This window comes from Schistocerca gregaria, chromosome 1 (genome assembly GCF_023897955.1).
Source record: "Schistocerca gregaria isolate iqSchGreg1 chromosome 1, iqSchGreg1.2, whole genome shotgun sequence".
In the NCBI taxonomy this organism is placed as follows: domain Eukaryota; kingdom Metazoa; phylum Arthropoda; class Insecta; order Orthoptera; family Acrididae; genus Schistocerca; species Schistocerca gregaria.
The window spans coordinates 659,047,529-659,060,409 of record NC_064920.1 but is presented as its reverse complement, the minus strand read 5'-3'; the positions used below and the strand labels follow the sequence as shown (position 1 = coordinate 659,060,409).

The window sequence follows — 12,881 nt, the reverse complement described above, 5'->3', positions numbered from 1 at the left end:
GGCAAACCGTCTCACTTCTAATTGTCTGTACAGAATTTCGGCCAATCAGAACTGACTTACAGGGTGCGGCTCGCGCTAAAATCTAGCAAGAACCAACACTACTCTCAGCTCATTGACGTCATTAAGAAAAGCAACTCAAAAATCTCTTGTAAAACAAATAAAATGAAATAAACTTTAAGCTGTACTTTACGTCTGGTATTTAACTATATAGTAGCGAACATTCTGGCCGTCTCTTACATTTTCAAACATGCTTGGACATCCGTCATCCACTAGTAGGGGAACCACTGGTGGAATCGTTCCGAAGATACAAAGCTGGAACACTTGCAACTTCCTATAGAGAATTACAAACTGAAAATTTAATATTGGCGAATGTCCCACATATACTCACATATGTACTCTCTTTCACACTCACCCTAACACAAAACATACATATCTGGTTGAAATTCTTAAAGTTATTACTACAGCAAAATTACGAAAGGTTTTCTAAAATGAGAACTTTCCAAATCTGAATCTAAACACTGAAGGTGTTATCATATCTTTTCAAATAGTCAGAGTTGGTAACTATTAACACACACACACACATACATACATACATATTGATTTAGTTTTTTAAGTGTCGGATAATTACGTTTTTTACAGATTTTTTTTTTTGTAACTTCCAAATTATGACAGTTATTGACTTCAGATTTTGACAGATTGTTCCTTTACACAACAGAAGGTTATGTCCCTAATATGAAGTTCCTCAGGCTATTTGTAGATCAGTTATTAATTTTTATAGTTCCAGAGAATGTATCTACTCTGTAAGCGCCTCTCCGCTGCTTTCACACAATGCAGTCACGCCATATGGTCATGACGCACGTCTGCAGGTCACAGCTCGTCCGTAGCAGATAGTGTAAGATTCTGACTGCTTACACTGGAGCCCACATACATTCATACAAGAAAGCTTTAATAGACAAATTGGCGATTGCGCCTTAGCTGCGACGCCTCAATTAGTTGTACAATACGTCAAATGAAAGCTGATGACGCCAGCAATTACAACAAGTTACTCTTTCTGTAAGCATGAGCATCTTCACGCAGACGCACACAATGTTTTACCAAATGGGTATCTTCAGCCTGGTGCGTCGGTGGGATGACTGCCTCAATTATCACTGCGACTTTGATTGGCTTACTGATTCTGGACTGTACTGCCTTATAAAGCAAAATTTTTGATCAAACTTCGTACTATACGAAACAGTTAGTAGTTAAAATAATTATTTATTCACGTGCAAACAGTGCCAGAACTACGAATTTCTCGAGTAGGACACACTACATAAAATCACCATGAGTGTCTCAGTTCATCATCCAACTAATTTACACCTTCAGTTTCCTTCAGAGTGGAAAGGTCTTTTGTCACCGAGCAGTCAGGGTAAGAGGTTGGTCAGTGCATCACGGGCAGCCACAGTGCCGACGGTCTAAGAGAGCATTTGTGGCATTTAGAATATTTTGTGGTCACTAGCTCAGCACTTGAAAATATTTCTGGACTTCGAAGTTAGTCGATAGAATGCTCAGTTCGCTTTCTATGATTGTTTGTTTTGCATCAAGCGAATTTAGTCCTTAAGGAACTATTTACAAGAAGCTGTGAAATTTAATATAATTTTTCTGCCTTCCTATTTATGAATCCCATTTTTTCTTATTTCATCTTAATGATCGTTACGCGCAACGTATGTTGGCGACAGTAGAATCGTTCGGTAGTTGCCGGCCGGGTGGTCTAGCGGTTCTAGGCGCTCAGTCCGGAACCGCGCGACCCCTACGGTCGCAGGTTCGAATCCTGCCTCAGGCATGGATGTGTTAGGTTAGTTAGGTTTAAGTAGTTCTAAGTTCTAGGGGACTGATGACCTCAGTAGTTAAGTCCCATAGTGCTCAGAGCTATTTGAACCATTTTCGTTCGGTAGTCAGCTAAAATGCCGGTTCCTTAAATTTCCTCAATAGTGTTTCTCGATAAGAACGTCGCCTTCCCTCCAGGTGTTCCCATTTGAGTTTCCGAAGTATCTTCATTTACGTGTTGCTCGAAGCTACCAATAACAAACGTAGCAGCCCACCTCGGAGTTGCTTCGATACCCTCCTTCAATTCGACGTCGTACGGATCCCAAACACTCGAGCACTATTCAAGAATAAATCGCACCAGCGTCCTATATGCTGTCTCCTTGACAGATGACCAACTCTCCTAAAATTCTCCCAATAAACCGAAGTCGACCATTCGCTTTCCCTGCGACATTTCTCACATGCTCGTTCCACCTCATATCGCTTTGCAACGTTACACCCAGATATTTAAACGACTTGGTTGTCTCAAGCTGGACACTACTGATACTGTATCCAGGCATTACAGGTTTGATCTTCAAACTCATCCGCTTTAACTTACATTTTTCTACATTTATGTCTAGCTGCCATTGATCACACCAACTAGAAATTTTGTCTAAGTCGTCTTGTACCTTCCCACAGTCACTCAGCTTCGCTACCTTATCGTACATCATGGTATCATCAGCAGGCAACCGCAGAATGCTGCCCACCCTGTCCGTCAAATTATTTATATGTATAGAGAACAACAGCAGTCCTATCACACTTCCCTCGGACGATCCTGGCGATACCCTTGTCTCTAATGAACACTCGTGTCGAGGACAACATACTGGGTTCTATTATTTAAGAAGTCTTCGAGTCATTCACGTATCTGTGAATTTATTCTATGTGCATATACCTTCGTTAACAGCCTGCAATGGGGCGCCGTGCGAAATGTTTTCCGCAAATCCAGAAATATCGAATCTACATGTTTCCCTTCATCCATAGCTCTCAGTACATCATTTGAGAGAAGGTCAAGCAGAGTTTCGGGTAAGCGACGCTTTCTAAAACGATGCAGATTCGTAGACATAAGCTTCTCAGTCTCAAAATTGTTTAATATATTCGAACTGAAAATATTTTCAAGCATCCTAAAGCAAACCGGACTTAGCCATATTGGTCTGTAATTCTGCAGGTCCGTGCTTTTACTCTTCTTATACACTGGAGTAAACTGTACCTTTTTCCAGTTGCTTGGACTTCGTGCTGGGAGAGAGATTCACGATAAATGCAAGCTTGGTAGAGACCAAAGCCGTAAAGTACTCTTTGTAAAATAGACCTGGCGTTCCATCCGGAACTGGTGATTTATTTGCTTTCAAATCTTTCAGATTGTTCTCTACACCACTATGTCTTCCGTACTGGAGTCTGTCAAATGTTGTACGATTCTCCTGTGTGAGAGATGTCTTGCACGCGGAATTAACACTTATGCTGTCGATTTTCTGTCTTCTACTTTCGCACCAGACTGGTCAGCAAGGGACTCTCTGTCTTTGAAGTAAAAATAAATGTAAGTCTGGTGGGCTGTTAGCTGCGAGGAAGTGAATCACAATATCTGAGGTCAATACGTAGGTGCATGGGGAACCGATTGTCTAATACCACAACAAGCGTTGTGTCGGCTCAAAACACCAAGTCTAGGATGTCTCCACGGTAGAGGCCCAGCCTCGACGTAGCTCGAGTACAGCAGTTGGCAGCTCAATGTAGCAGCGGAGGAGATGAAACCTGCTAGCTGGGCTGGCGCCGGACGACAGACCGTTGGATGACTGCAATTGCCCAGAGGGCTCGTCTGTGGAGTCGTGTGCTGGTCTAAATACAATTGAGGGGCCAGCATACGGTGAGACCTATTTTCGGGAACGTTTCCCTGCTTAAGTGAGTGGGGTCCGCACTGACTGCACTCTCCTGCAGCCACATCATTGCCACTGGGCGGCTAGGCATGCGCTCGGACTCGCAGTAGTAGCATTCGGCGACTAGCCCCTGCGATTTGTGGCTTACACCACCCGCGATGCAGTGCTGTTATGCTGGAGGGCTACAAGCCCCAATATAACACTGAGTTTCTGCTACCGCTTTATTCATGAATTAGTGCGCGGCTGTAAGGAACATTCGCACTTGCTGCTGTGTGTAAACGCTCTCCTTGCACTATTTAATAACATTTCTTGCTGCTGATTTAGCTCTTATTCAGATGATTTTTGATATTTAACTATTTACGGCCATCATTCACATAAACATTTGCATATTGCTGAAACAAATTTTTATCTCAGCTTTAAAATAACATGATTTAGCTTACATTATTACCCACCTAAATCTAATTTAAATGTTACATCCTTATTCAATTAGTTATTTAATACATGCTTTATGTATTTTCACTAACTTATCTCCCTGTTAATAAAAGCTTTCAAGATTACTTTTGTATGAGGATTCGGGCTTAAAAGCGACGACGGATATCAGCGATCAATAATTATGTCTTAGGCAATGCGTTGCCTGACTGTCAGGTTGTCGAGTCGCAATTGAGAAACGTATAGGCATAAGAATGTTTCATCCAATGCTCCAAACTGCTCCACGAAATAATTCAACATTTACGCCTCTCAGGCATTCAGAACGAGGAGCAGAATGTAGGCATGTTCACTGACCATTTCCTCCTGTCATTAACAGAGCTTCTGCAAGGAAATGCTTACTGGTAGCATCCTTACAAATTATTCTGCAACGTGCATTGAAAAGCACCGGTCTTCACGGGCAGACACAACCCTTTAATCCGACTGCATAGACCACAACACGTTTAGGAGGATTATGGAAACATCGTCCCGCACCCTCCAGGCTGGAAAACACTCTCCCCCCCCCCCCTGCCACCCTTCCCCTCTACACCCGATGTTGTCTCTGGCGAACACAATAGCCACCTGGTAAGCGCACAGCCGTGGCCCAGAACTTAACTCAGTATTACTCCAGGCAGGGTTTCCTAAACTTTTCCTTTGACGGGTCAGCCTCACAATCTTGCTATTTGGATGGAACACTTCGTCTGTTTCGAAGGTTAGTAAATTTTTTTAAAAATAGAAAAACTTGATTTAGTCAGTGATTAATTCGATTTTAAATCTTAACTAATGCACATAAGTCATAATAAAATTTTAAAAAAATATCCACTATCATCAAAATGTCTGTCATGTGTTCTTCATGTATGGACAGACAGAAAGATAACGCTTCGTATGACTCAGCTTAGGCCGGAGTGGCCGAGCGGTTCTAGACCTACAGTATAGAACCGCGCGACCGCTACGGTCGCAGGTTCAAATCCTGCCTCGGGCATGGATGTGTGTGATGTCCTTAGATTAGTTAGGTTTAAGTAGTTCTAAGTTCTAGGGGACTGGTGACCTCAGACGTCAAGTCCCATAGTGCTCAGAGCGATTTGAACCATTTTTGACTCGGCTTATACTATATGAGGCAGCCTCAAAGTTCTACCTACGTAGATGATACGAAAGATCTGTGGGGAACGTATATTTTAAGAAACGAAATTTATTTCAAGTACTCCAATTCACGTACAATTCGAAGAAAGATTGATATTTTTAATTTCCTTAAATTTTCATTTAAACTGTATTTTTTCTTGATATACACCAAGTATGAAACTAATTTATATTTCTCACACCAAAGAACATCGAAACATTTTAGAAGCAGTTACATCCACTCAGTTATACCCCAAACTACCAGTAACGGGTTACACCAGTTTGAAAGAAGACATAGAGTTTCAAATGCTTTGGGAAAAGTAGGAAAGCAAATATCGCATTAGCATCCAGAGGGGAGAGTTAAGAAAAAGAAAAGTGGATAACCTGCAGATATGTATTGAAGATATGGATGTCTCCAAGCTGAATGAGCAGAGTAATGACAGAGATATTTTGTTGTTTTATACTAAAGTGTAACTGCGTGTTCAACGTATGCCGTTAAACCTCGCAGTTTCCTGCTGTTTCTATAAATTAGTGTAGCGAACAAATACGAAACCATATTAAAGGTCGTTCCCTCTCACCAGCAGTCACCATCGTCTGCTTCGATGGCGATCGGAGTGATATACACCGCTACAACGCACACGGCGAGCACCTCATTGACCTCTCACAGCATGCACAGAAACAAACCGGCACTAGACTTCCACATTTTTTGGCTGGGACATATCGTCTCAGAATTACATAAATAATAGAGATCTCCTCCGCCCTCCCTACACCCTCCTTCCCACCGATTCTGATCATTGTGTCCAGGATGATTCCCTTGATTGTAAGAGAAAGGCCGAAACTCAAAATCCCCTCGCAGACATTCCCAAATGCGACTGCCTTGGCCCCAGTCCCAGCAAACGTTTTTGGATGAAAGGAGCCTGACTGTACAATTGGTGAGAACTTGAATTACTTTTATGGATAGGAAATGAAAAATATTCAAAAACGATCATTACCCTGACTTCTCCTATTAATCAATACCTTGAAGACATTAATTCTAAAAATATTCCGACATCAACAAACTGTAATGTCTTTAGCGTTCTTCGATAGTTATTACAATGGTTTTGCCGAAGTAATATGCACGCACAGTTCATGATTAACTTCATAAACGACTTAACAAAACGATTATAGTGAAAGAAGGGAGGTAAGCACATAGCTAACTCTAATAAATTCGTGTACGTAAATTTTTCTCATATCGGCTGCCTCTGCCACAAATGTGTTAAAGGACAATTCTATTTTTCACCTAAAGTCTGTTACGATCACAGTTCTTTACTACACACAACCAACGGTAGCAGTAATCTTTCACGAAGCATCATCATCTACTTAAAACCTCCAGGGAGAGCCCATCAAGTTTTCATCTACCCTGACGACTGGTGCATACTGAATCTGGTCAGAACTGGCAGGGGACGATGTAGAGCATTGCTGCACCAGTGGAGGATGGAAGCCCCTTCCCAGTTGTGACTGCGGTGAGCAGCAGCAAAGTGTGCACCATATAACATTTGAATGGTCCCTCACAGCGTTCAGTGAGTCAGTGGGAGACCTCCACAATTTGTCTACAGAAGCTTTTAGCTAAATTGCAAACCTGAACATTGGGCGTTGAACTCATTTGATCTTGAGATTGTGTGTACCTGTGTAGAACTGTATATGTTTGTTGCAAATAGTAGTCTAGCATTTTCTGCTTTCATCATACGACAAATAAACAAATTTCACACTCTCAGCTGATTTCGGTGATGAGCAGTTTTTAAGTGATTACTCATATCCTCGTCAATTTATACAGTCTTCCTGTGTACGTGTATGATAAGTTTACATGTTATTTAAATATATAACCACTAACGTAGGAGGTTCGAACAAGAACAATGGCCCCCAGTCGCCAACGATTCAAATAACAGGTTTCAATAACACTGCTGCCAAAGTAAACATAACCTCTCAAGATATATTGCACAGAACTCTGCTCTGTGTTGTTAAGAAGTACGACCCAAAGTTCCCTTGGACACAGGCATGTTCGAAGTAATATTGCATCGTACTTCTTGATAACACAGGCACTGGCGTATCGTGTATATCCGCCGATGCCTGGCAGCGATTTTCAATTAAAACGGCCCCCCGGTACGGGTATTATGCATGAACGACGGCTAATGGAAGTTTAGGTCTGACAGTGAGTCGTGCACGGATAGCCAAAGTAGTTAACGCGGCAGCACGCGTAAAGGCCAATATCGGCGTTCGAGTCCCGGTCTGGCACAGATTTTTGTTGTCATTCTGTTACATAGTGGATGGCTTTTCGTATTCACAACTGCGGGTACATTTCAAGAAATTGTTATTCCAAACAAAGAAAAAACATATTTAGCTAGAGCAGGCATTGCCTGCAGCGAAAGCAGCTACTGTCAAAATTAAGTTTCTACGAGAGCCATAAGTCGCAATCAGTATTTTATATTGACCGATTTCGCTCAGTTGATTAGAGCAGCGTCAGAAACTGTGGAATTTACACTGTGGAGTTCACAGTGCATTACTGTATGGAATTTTAAATTGACATGAAAGAACATACTCAATTTACATTAAGATAACATACGTTCAAGTAGTTGGCTGATTACACTGCAGATGTCAGAGATTACGTTGGTTGTGCAGTAGTATTTGCAACTTCCAATGCCATGTGCATCCAAAGATGACATGGTATTTTATGTAAATTAATTGTAGAGAGAGGGAAAAAAAATAAAGGAAAGAGAAGGAACTAATGATTTGAGCAACATCGAGACTTTACCCGGATCAGCAGCGACGAATGAAAATGTGTGCTGGACCGGGTCTTTAATCCATGATCGCGCGCTTACTAGGCAGTTTCGGTAACCACTGCACCACCGGTTCACAGAGTTTGTCACCAGTATGTGGACTATTTCGACAAGCTCCCTGGCTGACTTACTCTCCCACCCAACGCTACCTATCTGCAGTCCCATCTACGTCCTCCAAGCTCGTTAACTTTAAATTCCACAGGATTTCGAACATAAATGTGCATCCGTAGTGAAGGTCGTAGATTCATTGCTCACCAAGGCGAATCAATTACACGAATGCATTGAGTCTGTTGTTTCGGACATGTCCGAAAGAGCAGATACCAAGTATTCAGATAAGTAGTATGTTTTAGAGAGTGTTTTTTTGGAACTTCGATTCGCTCAACAACAAAAAAATACTACGTTTTCTTTGGATGCACATGTCCATACACGTTAGAACTACTGTTATGCGAACAACATAATCTCTTAGATCGGGAACGTAATCAGCCAACTACTTTGAACGTATTTTATTTTAATGTAAATTCAACGTATTCTGTCATGTTAATTTAAGATTTCTTGTTTTGTATATATAGACTCTTCCTATTGAGAAAGCCTGAAAACTCGACTTTGGTAAAATTAGCCCTAATTTATTTTGTGGGTTCCAGTTTCTTATTTTGTAAGTTCCAGTTTCTCTTGTCACTCTGAGCGAAACTGGTCAATAAAAAATATTGATTTGCAGTATGTGCTGTTCTACAAATCTCAAGAAAAACTTTACATAAATTATGGCTAATTTTACCAAAGTCGAGTTTTCAGGCTTTCTCAATAGGAAGAGTCTATACAGAGGTTTTTCATGTCAGAATCGTAACTAACAACATAACATTTTTGAATTTCAAGTCCTACAAACAGTTTATCATTTTTTTGAAAAATGGCGCAGGACAGTAATGTGAGGCACTTCTCACTTTTCTCTCCGCCAATGTCGTATTTCGTAATAAGGTGCGCTGCTTCTGCCTGCAAGCACCACCTCGCCACAGGCCAGTCAAGACGTTCTCGCGGTCCTCCTACATCATCACACACTAGTAGCTCATTAAATGGGAGTTTCTTTGTGACAGAACAGATGCTAAATCTCTCTGCCGTTACTTCTTCTCCAGGCTTGTTTAGTGCAAGTTTACCTCACTCCCTTACATGTTTACTCACACATTTCCGTGTGCTCTTCCACAAGACTGTTTGCCAAGTGCAAAGTGGTGGCACTCTCGAGACGGAAGCCTCAAAGCGCCGAGCGCCACGAGAACGCAGACAGCAGACGGCGGAGAGCAGAGAGCGGCCCCTCCTGAGTGGTTGTTGTGTTTGTGTTGCAGCCTACCCGTCGACGGTGCGCTACGTGAACAAGACGGTGACGACGACGACGGTGGCCCTCACCAAGCCCACGCAGGACAACCCCATGCCCGGTGAGTACCGCCAGCCGCTGCGTCTGAAGCCTCTCTCAATGGAACTACGTCCGTCACACTCACGGAGAGCAATCCTCACATTACTCATTCACTATAATACAGTCCACTGTATTTCTTTATAGCGAGTTGCTGCTTCTGTCCAATCTTCAAGCGTCCCTCGGAGAGTGGAGGGAAAGTAGTGACTGTTTCGCTCGAGTAGGATTGAAAACGCCAGCTTTCGTATTTCTGTGTCTCCTCATGAGGAAGGCTGCAGGAATAGCTTTCTGTGCCTCATCTTTAGTTTACACCTACCTGAGAGTACTGGTGAGTCTAGAAAATCTCACGTGTTCCTAGACTCGAGGAAGGGAAAATCCTGACTTCAACGTTCATGGTACAGTGAAAGCAACGTCTGTACAGAAGATATATCACATAAAAAGCCAACGACACAGTGATAGTCAACCTGAACCCTACCAGCCACTATATGGGAATGTGGGTCTCACGGGGTGCGTGCAAGGGATAAATCCCTGCAGTCGCACTGTCCTCTGTGCCCTCGGTGGCTCAGATGGAGGAGAGCCGGTTGGCCTCTCCAATAAAAAACTGAGTGGAAGGATCAACAAAGGAAATTTAACGGATGTCATGTGACGACCGCAACAACCAAACCAAACGATCAGCAACGAACAAAAATTCAAAAAAAAAAAAAGAAAAAAAGATGGATAAAGCGTTTGCCATGTTAGCAGGAGATCCCGGGTTCGAGTCCCGGTCTGGACATACATTTTAAACTGCTCCCGTTGATCCTGTCGACAGCTTTAGGGTCTTCATTTAATTATCATTCCTACTAGCCACTAGTTGATTTTCCGGCTTCCGTGGTGAGCATCAGGGGCTTAAAATACATTTTCATTTGGTTTTCGTAATATTTTCACATAAATTATTTTATAAGTAACTATTACTAAATGCTTTAGCTAATTGTAACTTGGGCTCATAAATTTTAAAAAGCTATTTCTCTACTTTGTAAATCACCATTAGTGTGGAACTGGTAGACGGTTAGAAAACTTTACTACACTCCTGGAAATTGAAATAAGAACACCGTGAATTCATTGTCCCAGGAAGGGGAAACTTTATTGACACATTCCTGGGGTCAGATACATCACATGATCACACTGACAGAACCACAGGCACATAGACACAGGCAACAGAGCATGCACAATGTCGGCACTAGTACAGTGTATATCCACCTTTCGCAGCAATGCACGCTGCTATTCTCCCATGGAGACGATCGTAGAGATGCTGGATGTAGTCCTGTGGAACGGCTTGCCATGCCATTTCCACCTGGCGCCTCAGTTGGACCAGCGTTCGTGCTGGACGTGCAGACCGCGTGAGAAGACGCTTCATCCAGTCCCAAACATGCTCAATGGGGGACAGATCCGGAGATCTTGCTGGCCAGGGTAGTTGACTTACACCTTCTAGAGCACGTTGGGTGGCACGGGATACATGCGGACGTGCATTGTCCTGTTGGAACAGCAAGTTCCCTTGCCGGTCTAGGAATGGTAGAACGATGGGTTCGATGACGGTTTGGATGTACCGTGCACTATTCAGTGTCCCCTCGACGATCACCAGAGGTGTACGGCCAGTGTAGGAGATCGCTCCCCACACCATGATGCCGGGTGTTGGCCCTGTGTGCCTCGGTCGTATGCAGTCCTGATTGTAGCACTCACCCGCACGGCGCCAAACACGCATACGACCATCATTGTCACCAAGGCAGAAGCGACTCTCATCGCTGAAGACGACACGTCTCCATTCGTCCCTCCATTCACGCCTGTCGCGACACCACTGGAGGCGGGCTGCACGATGTTGGGGCGTGAGCGGAAGACGGCCTAACGTTGTGCGGGACCGTAGCCCAGCTTCATGGAGACGGTTGCGAATGGTCCTCGCCGATACCCCAGGAGCAACAGTGTCCCTAATTTGCTGGGAAGTGTCGGTGCGGTCCCCTACGGCACTGCGTAGGATCCTACGGTCTTGGCGTGCATCCGTGCGTCGCTGCGGTCCGGTCCCAGGTCGACGGGCACGTGCACCTTCCGCCGACCACTGGCGACAACATCGATGTACTGTGGAGACCTCATGCCCCACGTGTTGAGCAATTCGACGGTACGTCCACCCGGCCTCCCGAATGCCCACTATACGCCCTCGCTCAAAGTCCGTCAACTGCACATACGGTTCACGTCCACGCTGTCGCGGCATGCTACCAGTGTTAAAGACTGCGATGGAGCTCCGTATGCCACGGCAAACTGGCTGACACTGACGGCGGCTGTGCACAAATGCTGCGCAGCTAGCGCCATTCGACGGCCAACACCGCGGTTGCTGGTGTGTCCGCTGTGCCGTGCGTGTGATCATTGCTTGTACAGCCCTCTCGCAGTGTCCGGAGCAAGTATGGTGGGTCTGACACACCGGTGTCAATGTGTTCTTTTTTCCATTTCCAGGAGTGTATTATCAGAGGTACAAAAGTGGAAGGTAGGTGAAGAAGGTTGCCTACTCCATACAGCGCGAGCCACTTAACAACGTGTGGCGAAGGGCACTTCTGCTACCAATAACTAAAAATCCATTCCCTGTTCTATTCGCGAATGGCGCGAGGAAAGAATGGTTGTCGGTAAGCCTCCGTATTGCCTCTAATTCTCGAATTTGGTCATTTCGAAGATGTATGTGGGAGGAAGTAATATGTGTTCCGACTTTTCCTGGAATGTATCCTCTCGAAATTTCCATAGTAAACCACGCTGTGGTGCACAATGCCACTCTTGTAGCGTCTAGCACTGGACTTTGTTGAATAGCTCTTCTGACGCTCTCGCGCCGACTCAACGATCTCGCGGCAAAACACGCCGCTCTTCTTTGCATCTTTCCTATCTTGTCTATAAGTCCTCATTAGAATCGGTCGAACTAGCGCCTACAAGACGCCACTTCCTCCGTAGATGATTACATTTCCTTAAGATTTTCCCTGTGAAAGTCAGTCTGGCACCTGCTTTTCCTACTATTCGTTTTATTTGGTCATTCTACTTCAGGTCACTCCGCATAGTTACTCCTAGCTGTTTTACGGTATTTACTGTTTCCAGCAGTTTATCACCAATAGTGCAGTTGTACAGTAGTGGTTTTCTTTTTCTGTATATACGCAATATGCTACTTTATTTATTTATTTATTTATTTTTTCCATTCACGGTCAACTGCAGATCGATTCTTTCTTGCGTTCCTACTTTCTTATAGACAACCTCATTATTCGTAAACAGTCTTAAGGATCGTCTGATAGTTTCTGCCTTCTACCTCGAGGGATGACACCACTTCCATTCAAGTGACAACCCTTTCACGGGGGTGGATGAGCAAATGAAACAAGACGTACTTTG

At 43.8% G+C, this 12,881-nt stretch overlaps 1 protein-coding gene across 1 annotated transcript in view; it reads left to right on the top strand.

The window, feature by feature from the left end:
* The window catches only part of LOC126267385 (uncharacterized), a 319,133-nt gene that overhangs the window by 66,725 nt on the left and 239,527 nt on the right, over window positions 1-12,881 (top strand). The window contains exon 4 of the mRNA XM_049972617.1: window positions 9,430-9,519. Within this exon, the coding sequence (XP_049828574.1) occupies window positions 9,430-9,519 (90 nt within the window). The remainder of the gene's footprint in view (window positions 1-9,429; window positions 9,520-12,881) is intronic.